General features: G+C 43.0%; 1 protein-coding gene across 1 annotated transcript in view; it reads left to right on the top strand.

Annotated features, from left to right (window-relative positions):
- Positions 1–26,969, top strand: part of LOC306966775 (partitioning defective 3 homolog) — a gene marked incomplete at its 3' end in the record, with an annotated part of 100,316 nt that overhangs the window by 38,346 nt on the left and 35,001 nt on the right. The window contains exon 2 of the mRNA XM_079561593.1: positions 18,351–18,452. Coding sequence (XP_079417719.1) covers positions 18,351–18,452 — 102 coding nt within the window. The remainder of the gene's footprint in view (positions 1–18,350; positions 18,453–26,969) is intronic.

Genomic DNA, 26,969 nt, shown 5'->3' with positions numbered 1-26,969 from the left:
AGTTTAGGGTTTTTCTTTTCCCCACATTTCTTGACATGGGCCGTGTTGGACAAGTTACTTAAAAATGTCATATACATTATTATTACTTATCCCAGGGTCTGGGTGAATACTGGATTCTGATTGGCTGGTGCATTATTTTCGTATAACCGCACACGTAGTCCGGTAGTTAAATCACTGGGATGTCACTCCGCTGTGGCGTCGCCATAGCAACGCATGACACAGCTGAATCAGATAAAGGCGTAATTAGTGACTGACAGGAACGTATGAGATGGATTTAGTGTTTGCTAAATGTTTGTAGAGGAGAGTGAGCAGCTAGGTTAGCTACTGTTAATAACATATGAGCTTTACATTTCTATTGGAAACGGTTAAGGCTATTCATCATTTTCAGGCGTACTTAAAATGATCCTGCATTGAAGCATATTTGTCTGGATTAGTAAAGTCAAACATAAAAGTTTGAGTTGGGGGGGCCCAGGTGTGAGCGACTCCACCGCAGCTGTTTCCATAAACAGGTGAGCTGGTTGAGCTAGCTAGCTTTAGCTTCAGGTTAAACCTTGTAAAAGTGAAATAATAATAATAATGCATTGGTTTTATATAGCGCTTTTCTGGACACTCAAAGACGCTTTACATTGCATTATTCATTCACTCCATACCCGGTGGTGGTAAGCTACTATTGTAGCCACAGCTGCCCTGAGGTAGACTGACGGAAGCGAGGCAACCAATCTGCACCATCGGCCCCTCCGACCACCACCAGCCACTCACTCACTCACTACATTCGCTAGGCTTCCTGGTGTTACCAAACGGTCTCCCATCCAAGTACCGACCAGGCCCTTCCCTGCTTAGCTTCCAAGGTCTGAAGGGATTGGGCAGAGCGAAGGCGGTTTGAATAACTCCTGCCCACGAGTGCCGCATATCGGTGTTTCCTTCCAGGGAAAAGTGTTTCCGGGTTAGTCCTGTTGTGTTGTGATTCTGTGCTGATGTTGTGTCGTTGAGCCTGACTGAGATCCTCGTAATAGCTGCGGAGAATGACTCGCTCTGAGACCAGCCTTCAGTGACCGGCTAATAACCCACACAAAATAGTCCCGTAGTCTGGCAGATTTAGTGAGTTTAGTCAATGAAAAACACATTTATTATAAATGTTAGGTTTGTGGGACCCTGGTATAAGCGGATTAAACAACGAGGAGACGCGTTAGACGTTATAATGTTACTCCGCTGCGCGTCGTGAACGCTATGAACTCCTTGGGAAGCACTGACTTAAGGTCACACACTACGCGACTTTGATGCACAATTTCGCTCTAATTCTCAGTCGTGCCGAGTCTTCTCGAGTCACGTCTAGGTGAAGGCGGTCGCACAGAGTCGGGTCGTGTAGTGTGGGGGGGTCACGACTGGACTGATGTTCAAATCGTGTTGTGTGGCCGGTAGAAAGACACGACTAGACTCCAGTTGTAGGACTGGAGCCCGATTTTGGAGGCACGGGAGAAACGTGGGTGATTTTAACGACACAAATGTGAATGACAGAGAGATATAAAGACAGGAAAACACCGCCGCGCCTCCTTTTTTCACTTCTCTGTTAAACCAGCGGCACAAACAACTCATTTCATGGCCACAGCCCCACACACGAAACAGCACAACTTTATATCACCAAAAGTTCACCACAAACACCTTTTCCAGCTACATTTCAACCACGAACAGAGTTTAGCGGCTCTTACTGAGTTTGGAGACGAACTGTTTAGCTTCACCTTGACGCTAACGGCGGCTAGCCTCCCCGCTGTCTCCTCCGTCTCCTCCATCCTGAGGTTGACGCCCGTCTCCTTTTCTTATTAAATCCACTGAAACACATCCCGCTTCTTCCTGTCGTCACCTTTTATCTCCATTTGACAGAACTATAGCCCAGTTAAAGCTCCGTAGTAGCAGTAAGCTAGCACTGCGGTGTTGTGACATTGTTGACACCGTTGACCAATCGGGACACACACGTTATCCCGCGCTCACAAACACAGGCCTGTCTTTGCTGATTTGGGGTCAGTTTTGGAGCCGTAGAGACGACAGACGCACTGTGTTATAAAACATCAGCTGTTTGTCAGAATCGTGAGTCGCTCTGACGATTCTCAGTCGTTAAGTGTGAACCCCCAGATGTTCAAAAAACGCACTGAATCCAGTCGTGTAGTGTGGACCCCCCATTCTATATAAAATCGTTTAAGACTAGAAAAGTCGTGTAGTGTGTGCTGACCTTTAATCAACCTCAGAGGCAAAAGTCTGTGAGAAATCGTGCTTTAATTTCTCCGCTCAAATCTCCTCCTCATGGGGCTCCGCGGTGTGGGCGGAGCCTCCTCTGGCCCGGCGTTGGAGCGCTGGTTTCTCTCCGACTCAATGGCAAGGCGTCGGGAGAGGTTGAAGCGGAAATAGGACTCGAGTCTGGTCCAAACCACCCGTACGGTCCTGAAGAAGTTGAGGAAGTCCGTGCGCTGGAACATCTGCCTCATGTGTCCCAGGTCTCCAGACTCCTCGGTCACGGCCAGTCGAGCACTCAGTTCTGGATCCATGTCCCACAGCTCCTCCGACTCCCCCCCCCCTGAGCCCTGCTGCTGCCGCCGCCGCTCCCGGAAGATCTGCAGCTCCCAGTCCTCCATGGCTCAGATGTTTCAGCTGCTCTGGTCACCGTGGACGTGCACGGGGGGTTTTCATTTGAAACGGAACTCGCGGTTTTCATAGCAACGTGATGCTAGCTCCTGTTTGTAGCTGTTTCCCATGGAGATAAAACAGAGAAGCATCGTTTGATTCTCACCTAAACCGTTTCCAATGACACCGCGCATAGTTCCGGCGGCCATTTTGAATACCGAAGTAGCATTATGCAGTACTACAACATGTAGCAATATCTGTACTGATGATTTTTATGAACTCGTGATCATTGCTCATGAAGATCACAGTAAAAACACAGCCCCAGAGACGAATGTTAAGCAGCAGATGTGGCTCAGACGCAGCAGCTCTGTCTGTGGAGCTACAGCAGGATTTACTCAAGATCTGCTCCACTCTGAAGACTAAAGGAACACATCAAAGAGGAAGCAGAAAACCTTTCTCTGTGATTTTTACAGTTTTTCATTTTTGAAAACAGTTAAGGGGGAAAACAATTTTGAAAAAATGTATGTTTTCTCTAATTATTCAAAAACTACTGTAACAAACACTAAAATATGAACATAGTTTCTACTAAATAAAGATACAAAGACATGGGGAGGAGCAAAGTGGTTCAACAGCCCATAAATACATGAATAACGGAGAATGCTAACTTGAAGCTACATGCTAGCATCGGGCTAATGCTAACGGTTAGCTAGCGCTTGCTACAACTGCCGTTTTTTCACTTCTACTGAACAATCTGCTGTGAGAAAATATCCACATGGGCCCGATTTACACTTGACTTTATTTGTGTGATAAATAAGTTGATATTTCACCAGAAAATGGCTAAAAAGAGTGAAAATTGTTTTTCTCTAAAGATTCTATTTTCCCCCTCGGCGAAGCCCCGCCCCCTTCCATGACGAGTTGCCGTCTGTATCTATAGGTGTGTGTCTCACATCTATGACACTGAGGAAATACTACAGTACAGCTCAGCTCTGACCTCTGACCTCTGTCACATGTCCAAGGTTTGGCGTTTTTTTTATTTTTTATTTTATTTTTTATTTTTTTTATTGAAAAGTATATCGGACGCACGGGAGAAACGTGGGTGATTTTACCGACACAAATGTGAATGACAGAGTGATATAAAGACAGAAAAACACCGCCGCGCCTCCTTTTTTCACTTCTCTGTTAAACCAGCGGCACAAACGACTCATTTCATGGCCACAGCCCCACACACGAAACAGCACAACTTTATATCACCAAAAGTTCACCACAACCACCTTTTCCAGCTACATTTCAACCACGAACAGAGTTTAGCGGCTCTTACTGAGTTTGGAGACGAACTGTTCAGCTTCACCTCCCCGCTAACGGCGGCTAGCCTCTCCGCTAACGGCAGCTAGCCTCCCCGCTCTCTCCTCCGTCTCCTCCGCTGTCTCCTCCATCCAGAGGTCCGTCTCCTTTTCTCATTAAATCCACTGAAACACGTCCCGCTTCTTCCTGTCGCCGACTTTTATCTCCATGTGACAGAACTATAGCCCAGTGGAAGCTTCGTAGTAGCAGTAAGCTAGCGCTGCGGTGTTGTGACATTGTTGACACCGTTGACCAATCGGGACACACACGTTATCCCGCGCTCACAAACACAGGCCTGTCTTTGCTGATTTGGGGTCAGTTTTGGAAGCCGTAGAGACGACAGACGCGCTGTGTTATAAAACATCAGCTGTTTGTCAGAATCGTGAGTCGCTCTGACGATTCTCAGTCGTTAAGTGTGAACCCCCAGATGTTCTGTAATCGCACTGAATCCAGTCGTGTAGTGTGGACCCCCCATTCTATATAAAAGCGTTTAAGACTAGAAAAATCGTGTAGTGTGTGCTGACCTTTAATCAACCTCAGAGGCAAAAATCTGTGAGAAATCGTGCTTTAATTTCTCCGCTCAAATCTCCTCCTGATGGGGCTCCGCGGTGTGGGCGGAGCCTCCTCTGGCCCAGCGTTGGAGCGCTGGTTTCTCTCCGACTCGATGGCGAGGCGTCGGGAGAGGTTGAAGAGGAAATAGGACTCGAGTCTGGTCCAAACCACCCGTACAGAGCGGTACCTCCAGTGGGCGGGGAGGGGGCTGGCCAGGTTGTAGAGCTCGTGTATGATTCGCTCGTGTGGGACAATCTGAGGGAGAAGAACACGCCCCTTAAGTCCTGCTTGGATCAGTCCATGTATGAAACGTGCTGCTGGTGGTACCTCTGCGTTTATGGAGCTGACGGTCCTGAAGAAGTCGAGGAAGTCCGTGCGCTGGAACATCTGCCTCATGTGTCCCAGGTCTCCAGACTCCTCGGTCACGGCCAGTCGAGCACTCAGTTCTGGATCCATGTCCCACAGCTCCTCCGACTCCCCCCCCCCCCTGAGCCCTGCTGCTGCCGCCGCCGCTCCCGGAAGATCTGCAGCTCCCAGTCCTCCATGGCTCAGATGTTTCAGCTGCTCTGGTCACTGTGGACGTGCACGGGGGGTTTTCATTTGAAACGGAACTCGCGGTTTTCATAGCAACGTGATGCTAGCTCCTGTTTGTAGCCGTTTCCCATGGAGATAAAACAGAGAAGCATCGTTTGATTCTCACCTAAACCGTTTCCAATGACATCACGCATAGTTCCGGCGGCCATTTTGAATAATAAAGTAGCATTATGCAGTACTACAACATGTAGCAATATCTGTACTCATGATTTTTATGAACTCGTGATCATTGCTCATGAAGATCACAGTAAAAACACGGCCCCAGAGATGAATGTTTAGCAGCAGATGTGGCTCAGACGCAGCAGCTCTGTCTGTGGAGCTACAGCAGGATTTACTCAAGATCTGCTCCACTCTGAAGACTAAATGAACACATCAAAGAGGAGGCAGAAAACCTTTCTCTGTGATTTTTACAGTTTGTCAGCAGAGTCTCAGTCTGAGTCAGTGTTTAAGCTGCTCAAGACGTTAGCATGCTACCGGTTAGCAACTGTCAACCAACTGTCCGTGGCTTCAGCAGGATAAATAGATACAGACGGCATCTCTGGAATCGCCCATATATGGTCATTTTTGAAAACAGTTAAGGGGGAAAACAATTTTGAAAAAATGTTAATTTTTTCTAATTATTCAAAAACTACTGTAACAAACACTAAAATATGAACATAGTTTCTACTAAATAAAGAAACAAAAACATGGGGAGGAGCAAAGTGGCTCAACAGCCCATAAATACATGAATAACGGAGAATGCTAACTTGAAGCTACATGCTAGCATCGGGCTAATGCTAACGGTTAGCTAGCGCTTGCTACAACTGCCGTTTTTTCACTTCTACTGAACAATCTGTTGTGAGAAAATAACCATATGGGCCCGATTTACACTTGACTTTATTTGTGTGATAAATAAGTTGATATTCCACCAGAAAATGGCTAAAAAGAGGGAAAATAGTTTTTCTCTAAAGATTCTATTTTCCCCCTCGGCAAAGCCCCGCCCCCTTCTATGACGCGTTGCCGTCTGTATCTATAGGTGTGTGTCTCACATCTATGACACTGAGGAAATACTACAGTACAGCTCAGCTCTGACCTCTGACCTCTGTCACATGTCCAAGGTTTGGCGTTTTTTATTTTTTTTATTTTATTTTTTTTATTGAAAAGTATATCGGACGCACGGGAGAAACGTGGGTGATTTTACCGACACAAATGTGAATGACAGAGTGATATAAAGACAGAAAAACACCGCCGCGCCTCCTTTTTTCACTTCTCTGTTTAACCAGCGGCACAAACGACTCATTTCACGGCCACAGCCCCACACACGAAACAGCACAACTTTATATCACCAAAAGTTCACGACAACCACCTTTTCCAGCTACATTTCAACCACGAACAGAGTTTAGCGGCTCTTACTGAGTTTGGAGACGAACTGTTCAGCTTCACCTCGCGGCTAACGGCGGCTAACGGCGGCTAACGGCGGCTAGCGGCGGCTAGCCTCCCCGCTTTCTCCTCCATCCTGAGGCCCGTCTCCTTTTCTTATTAAATCCACTGAAACACGTCCCGCTTCTTCCTGTCGCCGACTTTCATCTCCATTTGACAGAACTATAGCCCAGTTGAAGCTTCGTAGTAGCAGTAAGCTAGCACTGCGGTGTTGTGACATTGTTGACACCGTTGACCAATCGGGACACACACGTTATCCCGCGCTCACAAACACAGGCCTGTCTTTGCGGATTTGAGGTCAGTTTTGGAAGCCGTAGAGACGACAGACGCGCTGTGTTATAAAACATCAGCTGTTTGTCAGAATCGTGTCGTGTGTTCGATTCTCAGTCGTGTAGTGTGGACCCCCAGATGTTCTGTAACCGCACTGAACCAGTCGTGTAGTGTGGACCCCCCATTCTGTATAAAATCGTTTAAGACTAGAAAAATCGTGTAGTGTGTGCTGACTTTAATCAACCTCAGAGGCAAAAGTCTGTGAGAAATCGTGCTTTAATTTCTCCGCTCAAATCTCCTCCTGATGGGGCTTCGCGGTGTGGGCGGAGCCTCGTCTGGCCCGGCGTCGGAGCGCTGGTTTCTCTCCGACTCGATGGCGAGGCGTCGGGAGAGGTTGAAGAGGAAATAGGACTCGAGTCTGGTCCAAACCACCCGTACGGTCCTGAAGAAGTTGAGGAAGTCCGTGCGCTGGAACATCTGCCTCATGTGTCCCAGGTCTCCAGACTCCTCGGTCACGGCCAGTCGAGCCCTCAGTTCTGGATCCATGTCCCACAGCTCCTCCGACTCCCCCCCCCCTGAGCCCTGCTGCTGCCGCCGCCGCTCCCGGAAGATCTGCAGCTCCCAGTCCTCCATGGCTCAGATGTTTCAGCTGCTCTGGTCACCGTGGACGTGCACGGGGGGTTTTCATTTGAAACGGAACTCGCGGTTTTCATAGCAACATGATGCTAGCTCCTGTTTGTAGCCGTTTCCCATGGAGATAAAACCGAGAAGCATCGTTTGATTCTCACCTAAACCGTTTCCAATGACATCACGCATAGTTCCGGCGGCCATTTTGAATACCGAAGTAGCATTATGCAGTACTACAACATGTAGCAATATCTGTACTCATGATTTTTATGAACTCGTGATCATTGCTCATGAAGATCACAGTAAAAACACGGCCCCAGAGACGAATGTTTAGCAGCAGATGTGGCCCAGACGCAGCAGCTCTGTCTGTGGAGCTACAGCAGGATTTACTGCAAGATCTGCTCCACTCTGAAGACTAAAGGAACACATCAAAGAGGAAGCAGAAAACCTTTCTCTGTGATTTTTACAGTTTGTCATGTCGACAGAGTCTCAGTCTGAGTCAGTGTTTAAGCTGCTCAAGACGTTAGCATGCTACCGGTTAGCAACTGTGAACTGTCAGTGGCTTCAGCAGGATAAATAGATACAGACGGCATCTCTGGAATCGCCCATATATGGTCATTTTTGAAAACAGTTAAGGGGGAAAAGAATTTTGAAAAAATGTATGTTTTCTCTAATTATTCAAAAACTACTGTAACAAACGCTGAAATATAAATATAGTTTCTACTAAATAAAGATACAAAGACATGGAGAGGAGCAAAGTGGCTCAACAGCCCATAAATACATGAATAACGGAGAATGCTAACTTGATGCTACATGTTAGCATCGGGCTAATGCTAACGGTTAGCTAGCACTTGCTACAACTGCCGTTTTTTCACTTCTACTGAACAATCTGCTGTGAGAAAATATCCATATGGGCCCGATTTACACTTGACTTTATTTGTGTGATAAATAAGTTGATATTTCACCAGAAAATGGCTAAAAAGAGGGAAAATTGTTTTTCTCTAAAGATTCTATTTTCCCCCTCGGCGAAGCCACGCCCCCTTCTATGACGCGTTGCCGTCTGTATCTATAGGTGTGTGTCTCACATCTATGACACTGAGGAAATACTACAGTTACAGCTCAGCTCTGACCTCTGACCTCTGTCACATGTCCAAGGTTTGGCGTTTTAAAAATAAATAAATATGTTTTTATTTTTTTTTATTGAAAAGTATATGAATATACAGAGTACAGAGTATGCCAGGGGGTAACAGAATTGTACAATACCATTATTCAGTTACAAATAAATTGTATTTTGAGCAAATACTGAGCCTTTTTGTTATAAGGACCTTCCAAAATCTTAATATATGAGAGAGTATCACTAAAACAATGTGTAAAGTTGGGTTTCTGCTTAGAATATTTACATTTGTGAATATAAAATTGTTCAAGGTTTGGAGTGTGGTTCAGGGCTTTCTCTTGGAGACGTCGGAAGCTAAATGCTAACCGGTAGCATGCTAGCATCTTAAACACTGACTCACTGGTTTCTTCTCATAAACGTGCGTCTCTGGGGCCGTGTTTTTACTGTTTTCTTCTTGAGCGATGATTACGAGAACATAAAAAATGCCTCTGTCGATCAGTTGTCTTTCTCTTTCCTCCTGACAAAGCTAACCGCGGGCTAGCGCCACTTAAACCGCCATATTTATAGCCATGTTTGAAAGTTCTTCGTACCCCCAGTGGTCAGTCCTTGTCTTAATGAACCTCAGAAGCAGAGGTCGATAACAGATCCTTTTTAATGAGTTTTATCGTGCTCGCGATGGGAAGGGGCGGCGGGAGGGGGCTTCCGGGGCGGGGAATATGCCGCGGTGATCCTGAGGGCCGTAGACGGGGAGGAAACCTCTGAAGTGGTGATTGTATCCAACGGGGACAGGTAGTAGGCCCGGAGGCCGCGGTAAGTTGTTCCCCACGTGGAAGTGCGGGCCCGGAGCAGGAAGTGGGGCAGGTAATGGGCCCGGAGGCCACAGTAGGTCGTTCCCCATGTGGAAGCGCTGGCCCGGGGCAAGGAATTGGACCAGACGGCGATGTGCGTGGACGAGGCGGCGGATCGGTACGCGGGGTCTGTCCCTGTTCTGGGAGAGGTGGAGGAGGAAGGAGGGCTCCAGGTGCGCCCATATGGCTCGTACCGATCTGTATCTCCATTCCAGGGGCAGGCGTTCCAGGGCGGTGCTGAGGAACTGGTACAGAGCCTGCTCGTGTGGGATCAGCTGTGAAGAGAGGAGGGAAACATGTTTAAATCAGGGCATTTCAATCAGCTCTTGTCGGGGCTTCAGGTTAGGCCCAGTTTATGCTTAACACAACTTCAACAGCTGGAAATCTGAGGACTGAAAGTGATAAAACTCCTGCCCTCTTTAATCAGAAAGTTTGCAAAGCGAGGAGAGCAGGGTCAAGCTCCTCCCCCTCTCCCTGATTGGACCTGACAGGCTGGTTCACAGGAAAAGCTCCTCTCATTGGTGGACGCAGGAGGATACTAGACTGATTATATGCTGGGATCCAGGGAGGAGGGACTTTTCCTCAAAATACCATTATTTGTAAAACATTCACACTTCCAGACTGTCACTTTAACTTTAATATGTTTTTGTTGTCGATGTGGAGCCTGTTACAATATTAGCTTTAAGTCTATGGTAAAACCAGGACGATGTATGACGGACTGGAACGGACAGAAGAACTGAACAGCTGTCCGTGAGATTCTGTCAAAGTGACCAACTTGCATCTAGTCCCTTTAAGTAGTTTCTGTACATAGATATTAACCTCTTAACTCCCGCCTGAACCGAGAGGATCTTTTTCCTCACGTCATCAGATTTTTTTTTCCATCATTTTTTTGTTGGGCATTCAACTCATTTTTGTAACTTTTTTGTCATTTTTTTGTAATTTTTGGTCATTTTTTTGTAATTTTTGGTCACATTTTTGTAATTTTTTCATCCATTTTTTATCACATTTTTGGTCATTTTTTATCACATTTTTGGTCATTTTTTTGTCCATTTTTTGTAATTTTTCCATCCATTTTTTTATCACATTTTCGTCAATTTTTTGTCACATTTATATCACATTTTTATCACATTTTTGTCATTTTTTCGTCAATTTTTTTGATCACATTTTGGTCCGTTTTTGTCAATTTTTTGTCATTTTTTTGTCACATTTTTATCACATTTTTGTATTTTTTTGTAACATTTTATCACATTTTCGTCACATTTTTGTCATTTTTTTGTCAATTTTTTGTAATTTTTTTCATCCATTTTTTATCACATTTTCGTCATTTTTTGTCAATTTTTTGTCATTTTTTTGTCACATTTTTATCACATTTTGGTCATTTTTTCGTCACATTTTTGTCACATTTTTGTCCATTTTTTTAATTTTTCCATCCATTTTTTATCACATTTTTGTATTTTTTTGTAACATTTTATCTCATTTTTGTCATTTTTTTGTCAATTTTTTAATCAAATTTTTTTTTAATTTTTTCGTCACATTTTTGTAATTTTTTTGTCAATTTTTTTAAATTTTCTTGTGACATTTTTGTGACATTTTTGCCACTTTTTCCTCAATTTATCGTCACTTTTTTGTCACATTTCCATCATTGTTTTCGTCTCAGTTTTGTTGCTATTTTCACAGCTTTTTTCCAGAAGCTTTTGGATTGGGGTAAAGCCAAACTGGAGAAAATGTGCTTGGTGGGAGTTAAGGGTTTAAAATAATTGGGTCTAAAAGATTTTTTAACGTCTTATTCCTGCCTGATTTATCTTCACCCGCAGCCTCTCGCCTTAAAGCAGAACTAAGTAACTGATGCCCCTAGAGGCCATGAGCGTAACTGCAGGTGCCGTGGTTTCTTAACATTAATTGTCCGTGAGAGTAAATACTACGCTGACAGACATTTTTCACTCAAACTTGGCTGTAAATACTGTTTAAGTGGCGCTAGCCCGCAGTTAGCTTCGCGAGTTAGCCTGTTAGCTTGTTCTCCGTGATCCCATGAGCGTGTCTGTAGCGTGTGCTCCGTTACCTCACTGTTCATGGAGCAGACGATCCTGTAGACCTCTCTCAGACTGGTCACCTGGAGCATCTGCCTCATGTTTCCCAGATCTCCAGACTCCTCGGTCACGGCCAGTCGAGCCGCCACGTTCTCGCTGACGCCCCACAGCCCGGCGTCCCCTCTCTCTCCGCCGAGCGGCCACGGCGCGTTCGGACGGCTCCGGCGCCGCCACGGCTCCCGGTCGGCCATGTTTGACTCTGACCTCGGCCCGGGACAGAGGCGTTTGTCTCAGAGTTAGTGTTGGATATGTCGACGTGCAGGAGCGGTTTGATTCAAAACAGACCTGAGGGTTTCTTGGCAACGTGATGCTAGTTCCGGCTAACTCCCTGTGTTTCTGCTAACTTCCTGTGTTGCTGCTAACTCCATGTGTGTCTGCTAACTTCCCGTGTTTCTGCTAACTCCCTGTGTGTCTGCTAACTTCCTGTGTTTCTGCTAACTCCCTGTGTTTCTGCTAACTTCCTGTGTTTCTGCTAACTTCCTGTGTTGCTGCTAACTCCCTGTGTTTCTGGCTAACTTCCTGTGTTTCTGCTAACTTCCTGTGTTTCTGCTAACTCCCTGTGTTTCTGCTAACTTCCTGTGTTTCTGCTAACTCCCTGTGTTTCTGCTAACTCCCTGTGTTTCTGCTAACTCCCTGTGTCTCTGCTAACTCCCTGTGTTTCTGCTAACTCCCTGTGTTTCTGCTAACTCCCTGTGTTTCTGCTAACTCCCTGTGTTTCTGCTAACTCCCTGTGTTTCTGCTAACTTCCTGTGTTTCTGCTAACTTCCTGTGTTTCTGCTACTTCCTGTGTTGCTGCTAACTCCCTGTGTTTCTGCTAACTTCCTGTGTTTCTGCTAACTTCCTGTGTTTCTGCTACTTCCTGTGTTGCTGCTAACTCCCTGTGTTTCTGCTAACTCCCTGTGTTGCTGCTAACTCCCTGTGTTTCGGCTAACTTCCTGTGTTTCTGCTAACTTCCTGTGTTGCTGCTAACTTCCTGTGTTTCTGCTAACTCCCTGTGTTTCTGCTAACTTCCTGTGTTCCGGCTAACTCCCTGTGTTTCTGCTAACTTCCTGTGTTGCTGCTAACTCCCTGTGTTTCTGCTAACTCCCTGTGTTTCTGCTAACTCCCTGTGTTTCTGCTAACTCCCTGTGTTTCTGCTAACTCCCTGTGTTTCTGCTAACTTCCTGTGTTTCTGCTAACTCCCTGTGTTTCTGCTAACTCCCTGTGTTTCTGCTAACTTCCTGTGTTTCTGCTAACTTCCCGTGTTTCTGCTAACTTCCCGTGTTTCTGCTAACTTCCTGTGTTTCTGCTAACTCCCTGTGTTTCTGCTAACTTCCTGTGTTTCTGCTAATTCCCTGTGTTTCTGCTAACTCCCTGTGTTTCTGCTAACTCCCTGTGTTTCTGCTAACTTCCTGTGTTCCGGCTAACTCCCTGTGTGTCTGCTAACTCCCTGTGTGTCTGCTAACTCCCTGTGTTTCGGCTAACTTCCTGTGTTTCTGCTAACTTCCTGTGTTGCTGCTAACTCCCTGTGTTTCTGCTAACTTCCTGTGTTTCTGCTAACTCCCTGTGTTTCTGCTAACTCCCTGTATCTCTGCTAACTCCCTGTGTTTCTGCTAACTCCCTGTGTTTCTGCTAACTTCCTGTGTTGCTGCTAACTCCCTGTGTTTCTGCTAACTTCCTGTGTTGCTGCTAACTCCCTGTGTTTCTGCTAACTCCCTGTGTTTCTGCTAACTTCCTGTGTTTCTGCTAACTTCCTGTGTTTCTGCTAACTTCCTGTGTTGCTGCTAACTCCCTGTGTTTCTGCTAACTTCCTGTGTTTCTGCTAACTCCCTGTGTTTCTGCTAACTCCCTGTATCTCTGCTAACTCCCTGTGTTTCTGCTAACTCCCTGTGTTTCTGCTAACTTCCTGTGTTGCTGCTAACTCCCTGTGTTTCTGCTAACTTCCTGTGTTGCTGCTAACTCCCTGTGTTTCTGCTAACTCCCTGTGTTTCTGCTAACTTCCTGTGTTTCTACTAACTTCCTGTGTTTCTGCTAACTCCCTGTGTTTCTGCTAACTCCCTGTGTTTTTGCTAACTCCCTGTGTTGCTGCTAACTTCCTGTGTTTCTGCTAACTTCCTGTGTTTCTGCTAACTTCCTGTGTTTCTGCTAACTCCCTGTGTTTCTGCTAACTTCCTGTGTTTCTACTAACTTCCTGTGTTTCTGCTAACTCCCTGTGTTTCTGCTAACTCCCTGTATTTCTGCTAACTCCCTGTGTTGCTGCTAACTCCCTGTGTTTCTGCTAACTCCCTGTGTCTCTGCTAACTCCCTGTGTTTCTGCTAACTTCCTGTGTCTCTGCTAACTCCTTGTGTTTCTGCTAACTTCCTGTGTTGCTGCTTACTCCCTGTGTTGCTGCTAACTCCCTGTGTTTCTGCTAACTTCCTGTGTTTCTGCCAACTTCCCCTGTTTCTGCTAACTTCCCGTGTTTCTGCTAACTTCCTGTGTTGCTGCTAACTTCCTGTGTTTCTGGCTAACTTCCTGTGTTCTGGCTAACTCCATGTGTTTCTGCTAACTTCCTGTGTTTCGGCTAACTCCCTGTGTTTCTGCTAACTCCCTGTGTTTCTGCTAACTCCCTGTGTTTCTGCTAACTTCCTGTGTTTCTGCTAACTTCCTGTGTCTCTGCTAACTCCCTGTGTCTCTGCTAACTCCCTGTGTTTCTGCTAACTCCCTGTGTTTCTGCTAACTTCCTGTGTTTCTGCTAACTTCCTGTGTTTCTGCTAACTCCCTGTGTTTCTGCTAACTTCCTGTGTTTCTGGCTAACTTCCTGTGTTCTGGCTAACTCCATGTGTTTCTGCTAACTTCCTGTGTTTCGGCTAACTCCCTGTGTTTCTGCTAACTCCCTGTGTTTCTGCTAACTCCCTGTGTTTCTGCTAACTTCCTGTGTTTCTGCTAACTCCCTGTGTTTCTGCTAACTCCCTGTGTCTCTGCTAACTCCCTGTGTTTCTGCTAACTCCCTGTGTTTCTGCTAACTTCCTGTGTTTCTGCTAACTTCCTGTGTTTCTGCTAACTCCCTGTGTTTCTGCTAACTCCCTGTGTTTCTGCTAACTTCCCTGTGTTTCTGCTAACTTCCTGTGTTTCTGCTAACTCCCTGTGTTTCTGCTAACTCCCTGTGTTTCTGCTAACTCCCTGTGTTTCTGCTAACTCCCTGTGTTTCTGCTAACTCCCTGTGTCTCTGCTAACTTCCTGTGTTTCTGCTAACTTCCTGTGTTTCTGCTAACTTCCTGTGTTTCTGCTAACTCCCTGTGTTTCTGCTAACTTCCTGTGTTTCTGCTAACTTCCTGTGTTTCTGCTAACTCCCTGTGTTTCTGCTAACTCCCTGTGTTTCTGCTAACTCCCTGTGTTTCTGCTAACTCCCTGTGTTTCTGCTAACTTCCTGTGTCTCTGCTAACTCCCTGTGTCTCTGCTAACTTCCTGTGTTTCTGCTAACTTCCTGTGTTCTGGCTAACTCCCTGTGTTGCTGCTAACTCCCTGTGTTGCTGCTAACTTCCTGTGTTTCTGCTAACTTCCCGTGTTTCTGCTAACTTCCTGTGTTTCTGCTAACTTCCTGTGTTTCTGCTAACTTCCTGTGTTTCTGCTAACTCCCTGTGTTTCTGCTAACTTCCTGTGTTTCTGCTAACTTCCTGTGTTTCCGGCTAACTCCCTGTGTTTCTGCTAACTTCCTGTGTTTCTGCTAACTCCCTGTTTTTCTGCTAACTTCCTGTGTTCTGGCTAACTCCCCGTGTTTCTGCTAACTTCCTGTGTTTCTGCTAACTTCCTGTGTTTCTGCTATTACTGTTGAATTACGTTGCATATCTTCCAAAAAGTGATTTCAACATAATCTCGTAATCGCTATTTTTCTCACCTCGATTTTCACCAAATAAAAACATTCTTTCATCCATGATTAGCTAACCGTTATAGCATTTGTTGTTAGCATCTCAAAGCTAATGCTGCGTTCATGTGGGCTGTGGAGCTGGTTTTCCTGAGATCATTTCCCCCAGTTGGTTTGTGTTCAGGAACTTTTTTTTCCTTTTTAATAACGTGCGTCTGTTTGTGGGTCTGGTGACTTTATTTCGTGGTTCTCGGGGGTTCACGTCGGGCTCCGAGCGCGACAGTAAACTGATGTTTCTGCTGCTGATTCGGTGTTTTCCCTGAGCTGTGGGAGAGAGTCCGGTCGGGCCGGTTTATCCGTCGTCATGGAGACGCTGGAGGGTCACGTGACTGTTGTTTATGTTTATGTTATTCTCTGTTTTACCCAGAGACGAACCGCAGCTCAAACGTCCCACTGCCCCTGAAGTGGTCACAGCTCAGCTTTACTCAAATCTACAGCTTCTCGACTGGAGCTTCTTTATTTATTTATTTATTTGATCGGGACAAGTGTGAACAGTTGACATGTCCATCACCACAACGTTTATAAGCCTCATTTGAAAGCTAAGACCTACAAAACTGATTGTGACCCTTTGTTGTCACATTTTTGAAGCATTTTTTTTCTTTGTGTTTTCATCTTTGTTATATTTATTTTGGATTTTTGATGTTTTAGAAGAAGATCTTTATTTATATAGCGCCGTTCACAGTCACAAAGCGCTTTCTATTTTACCTGTCACATTTTTGTCGCATTTTTTAAAAGCTTTTTTGGCTAATTTTTGGCTAATTTTTGTTACTTTTTTGGCTAATTTTTGTTGCTTTTTTGGCTCATTTTTGTTGCTTTTTTGTCACATTTCTGTTGCTTTTTTGGCTCATTTTTGTTACTTTTTTGGCTCTTTTTTGTTACTTTTTTGGCTAATTTTTGTTGCTTTTTTGGCTCATTTTTGTTGCTTTTTTGGCTAATGTTTGTTGCTTTTTTTGGCTAATTTTTGGCTAATTTTTGTTGCTTTTTTGGCTAATGTTTGTTGCTTTTTTGGCTAATGTTTGTTGCTTTTTTGGCTTATTTTTGTTGCTTTTTTGGCTTATTTTTGTTGCTTTTTTGGCTAATGTTTGTTGCTTTTTTTGGCTAATTTTTGTTGCTTTTTTGGCTTATTTTTGTTGCTTTTTTGGCTTATTTTTGTTGCTTTTTTGGCTAATTTTTGTTGCTTTTTTGGCTAATGTTTGTTGCTTTTTTTGTTGCTTTTTTGTCTAATTTTTGTTGCTTTTTTGGCTCATTTTTGCTGCTTTTTTGGCTCATTTCTGTTTCTTTTTTGGCTCATTTTTGTTGCTTTTTTGTCACATTTCTGTTGCTTTTTTGGCTCATTTTTAAAAACTTTTCCAGCTCATTTTTGTTACTTTTTGTCGCATTTTTTAAAACTTTTTTGGCTCATTTTTGTTGAGGTTGGGGTTCGGAGGAGGTCTGAGAAATTGGAGTGGCCTTTTCTATTTGAATTGATTATTTGCTAATTGATTGTTTGTCCGAGCCCCCCCACTTCCCCCCTCCATCTGTGAGCGACGGGCCCTGCAGGGGGGGCTCCAGAGGGACAACAGCGCTGTCACATCTGTCGCCCAAACCTGTTCAAAGCTAAAGCCTGCGTCCTGACTCTGAGGTGGATTTGTAGTTTCCTGATTCCTGGTTTCCATGTGGTCCGAGGCTGAGGTTGTTCTGTGTGTCCTGCAGCAGATAAAGTTCTGAGATGTGGGAGGTTTGGTCTGGAACAGCCTCCGTGTGGAAATGCAAACATCTGCTTTAATATAATTGTACTGATTGATCTGTTTTTATTGTATTTTATCATTATATCGTGTGTTTGGTGTGGCTGTGGGTCTTGTGCTGAAATGTGCCGAGTCCTTTAATCCTGTCCCTGGACCAACAGCTTCAAACCTCGGATCTGCTGTCCATACTTTCGATTTGTTTTTGATGCCACACTTGTATCGTTTAGCGGTATATCGCGACATTAGGGGATGTAAAAGAGCCACAATACATCGCAACATCATCTGACTGAGATCCACACACTTTTTACAAACTCAAACAATGAACAGAAGCTACAAATGTGTTTTAGTTAAACAGTAAAGTATTGCACTATCATACATAGGTGCGACAGTGCAGACCCGCTACCTTTTGTGTGCTAATGCTACCTTTTTTGTCACTTTTTCAACACTTTTTTGTCACTTTTTCGACACTTTTTTGTCACTTTTTCAACACTTTTTTGTCACTTTTTTGACTCATTTTTGACACATTTTTGGCACTTTTTTGGCACTTTTTCGACACATTTTTGTCACTTTTTCAACACATTTTCAACACTTTTTCCAACACATTTTTGGCACTTTTTCAACACATTTTTGTCACATTTTTGTCACATTTTTGTCACTTTTTTGACACTTTTTTGACACTTTTTTGGCACTTTTTCAACACATTTTTGGCACTTTTTCAACACATTTTTGGCACTTTTTCGACACATTTTTGGCACTTTTTCAACACATTTTTGGCACTTTTTCGACACATTTTTGTCACTTTTTTGACACATTTTTCAGCACTTTTTCGGCACTTTTTTGTCACTTTTTCGACACATTTTTGTCACTTTTTCGACACATTTTTGTCACTTTTTCGACACATTTTTGTCACTTTTTCGACACATTTTTGTCACTTTTTTGACACTTTTTTGACACTTTTTTGACACTTTTTTGTCACATTTTTGACACATTTTTGTCACTTTTTCGACACATTATTGCACCTATGCGATAGTGCGATATGCGATACATGGGTGTATCACTGATCGCACGTCACTTCAATATTGTGCAGCTTTAGCACCCGCTCCACTTTTGAGTCCCGCCCCCCGAGCTGTGAACAGGAGCTACAAACATGATCTGAAATGCAAATGAGTCTTGTGTTCATGTATTTCTGAGTTTACTCCTGGTCTGGGAGTCTAACCCGTGACCAGAGCCAGTGTGGTTTCTTCATGTTCTGATGCCTGTGCTCTGCTCTGCTCTAGGACGCCTCCTACTGGCTGCAGGTGCACCGCCTGGAGCACAGCGACGGAGGGATCCTGGACCTGGACGACGTTCTGTGCGACGTGGCCGACGACAAAGACCGGGTCAGTCACGTTTATCGTTTCTCTGGTTCGGTTTGGTTCGGTTTAAACGCTCTCTGCTTCTGTCTCGGGTTTGACTCCTCTCACGTCTGTGTCAGAAAGCGACAGTTGTTTGGACGAGTCTCCGCTGGCTCCGGTCCCCGAGCGCTTCCCAACACGCCCGCTCTGTTTGCGGTAAACGGAGCCGTGGATTGTGTTCGGTGAAGGTTTTGGATCGAGTTCCTCAAAGCGAAGCCAGAAACATCAGTCTGTTGATCTGCTCCCGGTGATTCATCGGCTTTTGCTGCAGAACCTGACGAGTGTGAGGACGTGTGCGTGACGGGACGGCACAGAGAGCAGAACCCCCGAGGTCTCATCACAGTTTTATACAGTTTGAACAAAAGTCCACTTTTAGCCTTAATTTTCCTCATTTACGTTTTAGCAGTGCTGTGAAATATTGCTGTCGTATTATGAGTGTTTAATTTGAGCCTCTGTCTCCTGAACCCGTCTGGATCCGAGTGTCAAACATAAATGTCTGAGGTGTTTTGTTTTTGGAGGATTCCCCGTCGCCTCCTGTCGGCTCCTCTTTCCTCCTCGGGTCAAAATGTCCGCCTTTTGATGGCTTTGTTTTGTCTTTAAACTCTGCTTCAGGCTGAGGATGTGACTCTAGAACCTCAGAGGGCCGTCTCTGATGGGACATGTGGTCAGTGGTTAACCTCTTAACCCCCAAATCTAAAAGCCTCTTGAAAAAAGTGTAGCAACCAAAAATCTGATGAAAAAATGACAAAAAAGTGACGAAAAAATGACAAAAAAGTGATGAAAAAATGACAAAAAAGTGATGAAAAAATGACAAAAAAGTGATGAAAAAATGACAAAAAAGTGATGAAAAAATGACTAAAAAGTGATGAAAAAATGACAAAAAAGTGATGAAAAAATGACAAAAAAAGTGATGAAAAAATGACAAAAAAGTGATGAAAAAATGACAAAAAAGTGATGAAAAAATGACAAAAAAGTGATGAAAAAATGACAAAAATCTGATGAAAAATTGACAAAAATCTGACGAAAAAATGACAAAAAAGTGATGAAGAAATTACGGCAAAGTGATGTCAAAAATCTCATAAAAAAATGACAAAAAAGTGATGAAAAAAATTCAAAAATGTAATGAAAAAAAAGACAAAAATCTGATGAAAAAATGACAAAAAAGTGACAACAAAATGACAAAAAAGTGTTGAAAAAATGTCATAAATCTTATGAAAAAAATGACAGAGGGTTACTGTTCATCCAATTACACAAAGGAGATCTTTTGTTCCCCACAAACTTGGCTGTAAATACTGTTTAAGTGGTGCTAGCCCACAGTTAGCCTGTTAGCTTCTTCTTCCTGATTCCATTAGTGTGTATTGGTGACTCCGGTCCGGTGGCAGCAAAGTTGTGGTTTTCTGGCCAGAGACACCAGGGGGAGATGAAAAACCCTCCAATCATCCCTTTAACCCTTGCATTACCCCCAGAGGGAAGGATTTATTAAGGTAAACACGTTACTTCTTCTTCTGAGACAATGATGTAAATGACAGAATGTGATCCGGTGCTGCCCCCTGGTGTCCCGGCTGCGTCCGTTTGCCCACAGCTGTCGTCTCTACAGCAGCTGCAGGAGGCGCCACATGAGGGGCGTGTCTGTGTTTGAATTTACCATCAGCTGTCGCCATGGAGACGCCTTAGCTTCGACAAAGACGCTTCAGTTACAACAACTGCAGACAACGAGGAGGAAGTGCTGAGCCGCATCTTGTTCAAATCGATCAGTTCATCATTTATACGACATTTACACAGTTTACAGGCCTTGACCTCTTTACGCTTTACCCAAATCTTGACGCTTTAGGCCGGTGAAGCGCCTCATTTGAAAGCTGAGACATAAACAGATCGATTTCCTCGCGTTGATGCCACGTTTTGTTCACTCATTTGTTGCTATTTTTACACTTTTTTTCAAGAAGCTTTGAGATTTTGCCGGCCCTGACCTGACGAGGGTGGAGCAGCCCCACTGTTGTCACAAAGCTTCATGTTTCTGTGCAGTTTCTGGTCTGTTTGTGACTTACATTTGTCTGTCCTCGGTCTAAACGTAACTGGACTGACCTGACGAGTGTGGGTTTAAAGCTGAAACACGAAACGCCTCCAACCTCTTTGTTCTATATTTGAGCCGAGAACAGTCTGCAGTCGTCTCTCCGTCCAGGATCTAAACACTGAAGCTGCTCCAGGATCTAAACACTGAAGCTCCTCCAGGATTTAAACACTGAAGCTGCTCCAGGATCTAAACATGGAAAATCCTCGAGCAGCTTCAGTGTGGATTTCAGGACTTCAAGAAAAGTCATCTAATCAACACTTTTTGTCACTTTTTTTTTTTTTTTACACTTTTTTGTCAATTGTTCGACACATTTAAGTCAATTTTTTGACACATTTTTGTCACTGTTTCGACACATTTTTGTCAATTTTTTGACACATTTTTGTCAATTTTTCGACACATTTTTGTCACTTTTTCGACACATTTTTCGTCACTTTTTCGACACATTTTTCGTCACTTTTTTGACACATTTTTGTCAATTTTTTGACACATTTTTGTCATTTTTTCGACACATTTTTGTCTATTTTTCGACACATTTTTGTCACTTTTTCCGACACATTTTTGTCACTTTTTCGACACATTTTTGTCACTTTTTCGACACATTTTTTGTCACTTTTTCGACACATTTTTGTCACTTTTTCGACACATTTTTCGTCACTTTTTCGACACATTTTTTGTCACTTTTTCGACACATTTTTGTCACTTTTTTGTAGGGCTGAAACAACTAATCGATTAATCGACAACTAATCGATTATTGAAATAGTTGTCAACTATTTTAGTAATCGATTAATCGTTTTCTAGTAAACACAGACTTAAAAAGAGCAAAAATTACATGAACATTTTTTATTTTTGATGGAAACCTACTTTGTTTTTCAAGTTAGGGTTTGTAGAGTTTTGTACATTGAAAATTTCATAGATATCTGTCTGTGTCTCATCCAATTAATAAAGCAGAACTGGCACTGCAAAAACACTTTACGACACAGTTTAAGTTTACTCCATCAACATGTCCTTAAGAGATGCCACTTTAGCTTCATGTGATTAAAAATAAATGAAAAAATACCATTTTCATACACCATTCACAGCCAAGCGATTAATCGATTAATCGATTAATCGTAAAAATAATCGGTAGATTAATCGATTACCAAAATAATCGTTAGTTGCAGCCCTACTTTTTTGTCACTTTTTTGAATTTTTTTGCCACGTTTTGTTCACTCTTTCATAATTTTTTCATCTCTTGTTTCCGGCGTCGTCATTTCAAACCTGCCTTTGTTTCTGCCGCATCACTGACTCCAGTCCTTTGTCGAGCGTGTTTTCAGAACATTCGTCTCCTCTCGGTTCAGTCTCTGCCGTCGGGGCCTTTAAAACCTTTAAAACCTTTAAAACCTTTAAAACGTTTAAAACTCTCTGAACTCCAGCTCTTTGTTGTGGGTTCGACTCTCGTGTCTGGGTTTGTCATTGACTTTATTGGACTCGCTCTTTTCTTCTCCTGTTTTCGTCCCGATAAACGGCTCTGGTGCTTTTGTGCTGCTTTAGGAAATACATAAACTAAATAAACTAAATAAACTTTACTAACTGAGCTCCTCCAGCCTTTAATGTCCAGATGAAGATGAGCTCACTCCTTCCACCTGCTTCTTCTCCTGAAGCGTCTCCAGATGACGGTCCTTTTGTGGTGAGTCTGCGTCGGGTCAAAACCTCCTGATCCGAACCAAACCAGGCCCAGACCGAGTCCGGGACAAGTCCGTACATGGAGAGAGTCACTTCAGGAGGAAATGCCCCGGGACGGGTTTAAGACGAGGACGGGGGAGGGGGGATACAAGCTCTAAAGGCTGATCACTGAGGCTTCTACTGCTTTGGGAAATGGGAACGATGTAAGGATTGTGCTGAGGATCAGGAAAAGTGATTTAAAAAGAGCAGTTTCATGAATTTGGATCATGTTTCTCACATTTCCTTTGAACCTGTGGAGTAAAAAGGTTCAGTTTGACATTAAAGAACTTGATCTGTATCAGGGAGACTTTCTGTTCATGTGGATGACACAATATGATCCAAAAACAGCCTCACACTTGTGCAGCTGTTTCCTGTGTCTGAGGGGACGTGCCGCCCTCTGCTGGTCACGTCTCGCCTGTGCAGCTGAGGAGGAGCTGTTTTACTCTTCATGTTCCACTTTCACAGATTCACTTTGTAGCGATCAGTCGTGATTGTACAAGTTAATTACACGAACGACTCCAGGCTAAGTTTGATTTATTTAAGGACTTTTAACAGGACTCTTTGTGACGTGATGTTTGTGGAAAAACCCAGGAAGAGGAGTCTGGAAAAGAAGATCACATAAAGTGCACTGATCAGAGTGAGCAGAGTGAGCCGAGTGATCACTACCAATGCACTCTGATCAGGCTTTGTTACTTTCTAATTTATTTCTAAATTCCATTGTGATTTGATCTGTTTCTCTTATTTTTTTAAAAAATCATAAATTACAAAGTTTTTTCATTTTTTCACTTAAAAAAAAAAAATGTGGATGCTCAACAGCATCAAAACTTGAATACAAAGATGTTGTGTTTCTTTTCGGTTCCTGCTTGCGTCACCAGTAGCACCAACACCTTCTTTTTCGACACCAGACAACATCATTTAGCACAGACCTGGGCCAAATACGGCCTGTGGGCCGGATTTTGCGATGAGATGATTCCGTCCGGCCCACGACTTGTAGGGCATAAATTCATAATCAATCAATCAATCAATCAATCAATCAACCTTTATGTGTAAAGCGCTTTACAGCAGCACCCGCTGAACCAAAGTGCTTTCCATGAGTACAATATAATAAAAACAATTTTAGCACAAAATATTTAAGAAAACACATAATATGTATTTTTTTGATTAGGGTAAAGCCCTAATATTGTATATTATGTATATTATACATCACACATGTGCAGTTAGCAGTGAAAAGCGGCTTTAAACAAGTGTGTTTTCAGCCTGGCTTTAAACAGTGTCAGGTCAGTGACGGCTCGTAACTCAGAGTTCCAGAGCCTCGGACCAGCCCCGAGATGGAACCATCACCCACTGCTTCCTTTAGGTCCCGGACCTCCAGCAGGTGTTGCAGACGCAGCCTCTGCTGGGCTGATGTGGAACGAGCAGGTCACAGAAATAAGTGCAAGTCCATTCATTGATTTAAAAACAAACATTAAGAGTTTGAAATGAACACTCGCATGTCCTGGAGCCAGAGTGAGGAGCACAGACCTGGAGTCATGTGACGGCACCGGTCAGTGTCTGAGCAGCCGAGACGCAGCGTTTTGCACCGACTGCAGCCGGTTTAAAGTTGTTCACACCCACATAAAGTGCATTACAATAGTCAATACAGGAGCTGATAAAAGCATATTCTTCTCTAAGTCATCCTGACCCAGGAGAGTTTAACCTTGGCCAAGAGACAGAGCTGCAAGAAGCTTGTCTGTTACTCTGGTTAAGATGTAAAACGTTCTGTGTGAGCCGTTCTCTGATGTCGGCCTGGGCGTTGTGGACGGACTGTAGCTGCTGTGCTGTTTGGCCACATGGGTAAATAATCCTGTATATCGTCTGCATAAAAATGAAACGACAAGTTGTGTTTTAAAATGACAGCGCTCAGTGGCAGCAGATACAGCGAAAACAACAGTGGACGTCAGCCGTTTTTATGAGGCTACAGTCCTGCAGGCTCATTATTATTCATTTAGTGAAAACAAGTTTCCTTAATAATATTTCCCAAACAAAACATATTTTTATTTAGGAGCTTTTGTTTATGGACCTCGATGATTCACTACTGATATATGTTGGACCCAGTGCGATGGTTGAAGGTAGTGCGGACAAAAAGTAAAATAATCTAAATAATGATGCTCACACACATACACGTCCTTTGCTCGACGTGGCTAAATATTTACTGAAAATAACACTCCTACTAAATAACAGTGTCAGATATTCAAAAACACAAAGTGGAGCAGAATAAGTTTGAGTTCTTGTTGGTTTAACTGTACCAGAGTCTGTGTTTCATTGATATTCAGTTAAATCACACCAAAGCTCCTTCTCTCCTCTGTCCAGCAGGGGTCAGCGTGGCTCCATCTTCACAGTCAGGAAAACAGAACAAGGCTGGTGTTTCTGCTCATGTTCAGTTAGTTTTCTCACATTTTGTATCATTTTTGCTACAAATGTTTTCCCAATTTGTTCCTATTATTTTTCCAGTTTGTCATTTCTCTTATTTTCCCGGTTTTCTTTCCTTTTCCCCTGAATTATTCTTTGTTTTTGACGCATTTCTTGTGAGATGAAGCTGATGTATCTTTCACACTTTATCGTTCTGTTTCCTGATTCTCGACGACAGATGTTTTAGTGTCAGAATCTGAATGTAAAAGTACTTTAACCTCTTAACTCCCACCTGAGCGGATCCCATTTCCTCCAGTTTGGCTTTACCCGAATCAAAAAGATTATTGGGGAAAAAGCACCAAAACAGCCACAAAAAATGAGAAGAAAACAAGGATGTAAACGCGACAAAAATGTGACAAAAATTCAACAAAAATTCAACAAAAAAGTGACAAAAATTCAACAAAAATATGACAAAAATTCAACAAAAAGTGACAAAAATTCAACAAAAAAGTGACAAAAATTCTACAAAAATGTGACAAAAATTCAACAAAAAATGACAAAAAATCAACAAAAAAGTGACAAAAATTCAACAAAAAAGTGACAAAAATTCAACAAAAAAGTGACAAAAATTCAACAAAAAAGTGACAAAAATTCTACAAAAAAGTGACAAAAATTCATCAAAAATGTGACAAAAATTCAACAAAAATATGACAAAAATTCAACAAAAAGTGACAAAAATTCAACAAAAAAGTGACAAAAATTCAACAAAAAAGTGACAAAAATTCAACAAAAAAGTGACAAAAAAGTGACAAAAATTCAACAAAAATTCAACAAAAAAGTGACAAAAATTCAACAAAAATTCAACAAAAAAGTGACAAAAATTCAACAAAAATGTGACAAAAATTCAACAAAAAAGTGACAAAAATTCAACAAAAAAGTGACAAAAATTCAACAAAATGTGACAAAAATTCAACAAAAATTCAACAAAAAAGTGACAAAAATTCAACAAAAATGTGACAAAAATTCAACAAAAAAGTGACAAAAATTCAACCAAAATGTGACAAAAATTCAACAAAAATGTGATAAAAATTCAACAAAAAAGTGACAAAAATTCAACAAAAAAGTGACAAAAATTCAACAAAAAGTGACAAAAATGGAAAAAAAAGAAAGAAAAAAAACATACAAAAGGTGACACAACACAGCAACAACGCGAGGAAAAAGATCAGTTTTGTGGGTCTTAGCTTTCAAATGAGTTGTTACACAGTCCTATATAACAGCCAAAGAGGACAGAATACCTTTGGCTCCCCGTCCCTCAACGCATCCAGTTCAAGGTCCTCCTCATCACTTTTAAAGCCCTCCATGATGTGGCCCCTTTAGACCTCACCGACCTCCTCCACCATCACACTCCATCTCGCTCCCTCCGCTCCTCCAACGCCGACCTCCTGTCCCTCCCCTGTAAGACCAAGCGCCGAACCTGGGGAGACGGAGAGGTTAATGTGTCATAAATCACACATCTCTGTCCAAACCCCCTGCAGTCCCTCTCCTGTCCCGCGGGGGGCAGTGTGTCTCCATCCCGTTCTAGAGCCTGTTTTAAAGCGTGTCCCGCGGGGGCCGTCTCTGCTGACGCCCGGAGCCTCCTCAGATAAAGCCTCAGAGGCGGATTTCAGCCGAGTCAGCGGGTTTTGGTGAAACCGGACACAAACACGACTCTGCAAACGCTTCACTCTGAGCAAAAAACCACCAAACTCTGTGTTTATTCTCTGACGGAGACAATTTATTCACTCACTAATACTGACAGGTTTGGTATCCACGTGTGGCAGGAAAGGCTGTCATCCAAATATGGGCATTTGCTTTGTGGGAGTCGGTGTTAAAACCTCTTAACTCCACCTTAACCTCTTACCACCCGCCAAAACCAAATGCTCCTCTTTGCCATCGTCGTCACTTTTAAGTGTTTTTGTCATTTTTTTATGGCACTTTTGTTACTTTTTTGATGCATTTTTGTCAAATTTTTTTCTGGATTTTTGTCTTTTATTTGCTGGATTTTTGTCTTTTATTTGCTGGATTTTTGTCTTTTTTTTGCTGGATTTTTGTCTTTTTTTTTGCTGGATTTTTGTCTTTTTTTTGCTGGATTTTTGTCTTTTTTTTGCTGGATTTTTGTCTTTTTTTTTGCTGGATTTTTGTCATTTTTTTGCTGGATTTTTGTCTTTTTTTTGCTGGATTTTTGTCTTTTTTTTGCTGGATTTTTGAAACATTTTTGTTGCACATTTGTTCCTTTTTTGACTTGTTTTCTGCGTTGTTTTGTCGTGTTTTCTTTGTCACCTCCTTTACAGCCGACCGGCCAG

This window comes from Gobius niger, assembly GCF_951799975.1.
Source record: "Gobius niger genome assembly, chromosome: 8".
Classification (NCBI taxonomy): domain Eukaryota; kingdom Metazoa; phylum Chordata; class Actinopteri; order Gobiiformes; family Gobiidae; genus Gobius; species Gobius niger.
The sequence above is the reverse complement of the archived record's forward strand: the minus strand, read 5'-3'. Positions and strand labels throughout refer to the sequence as shown.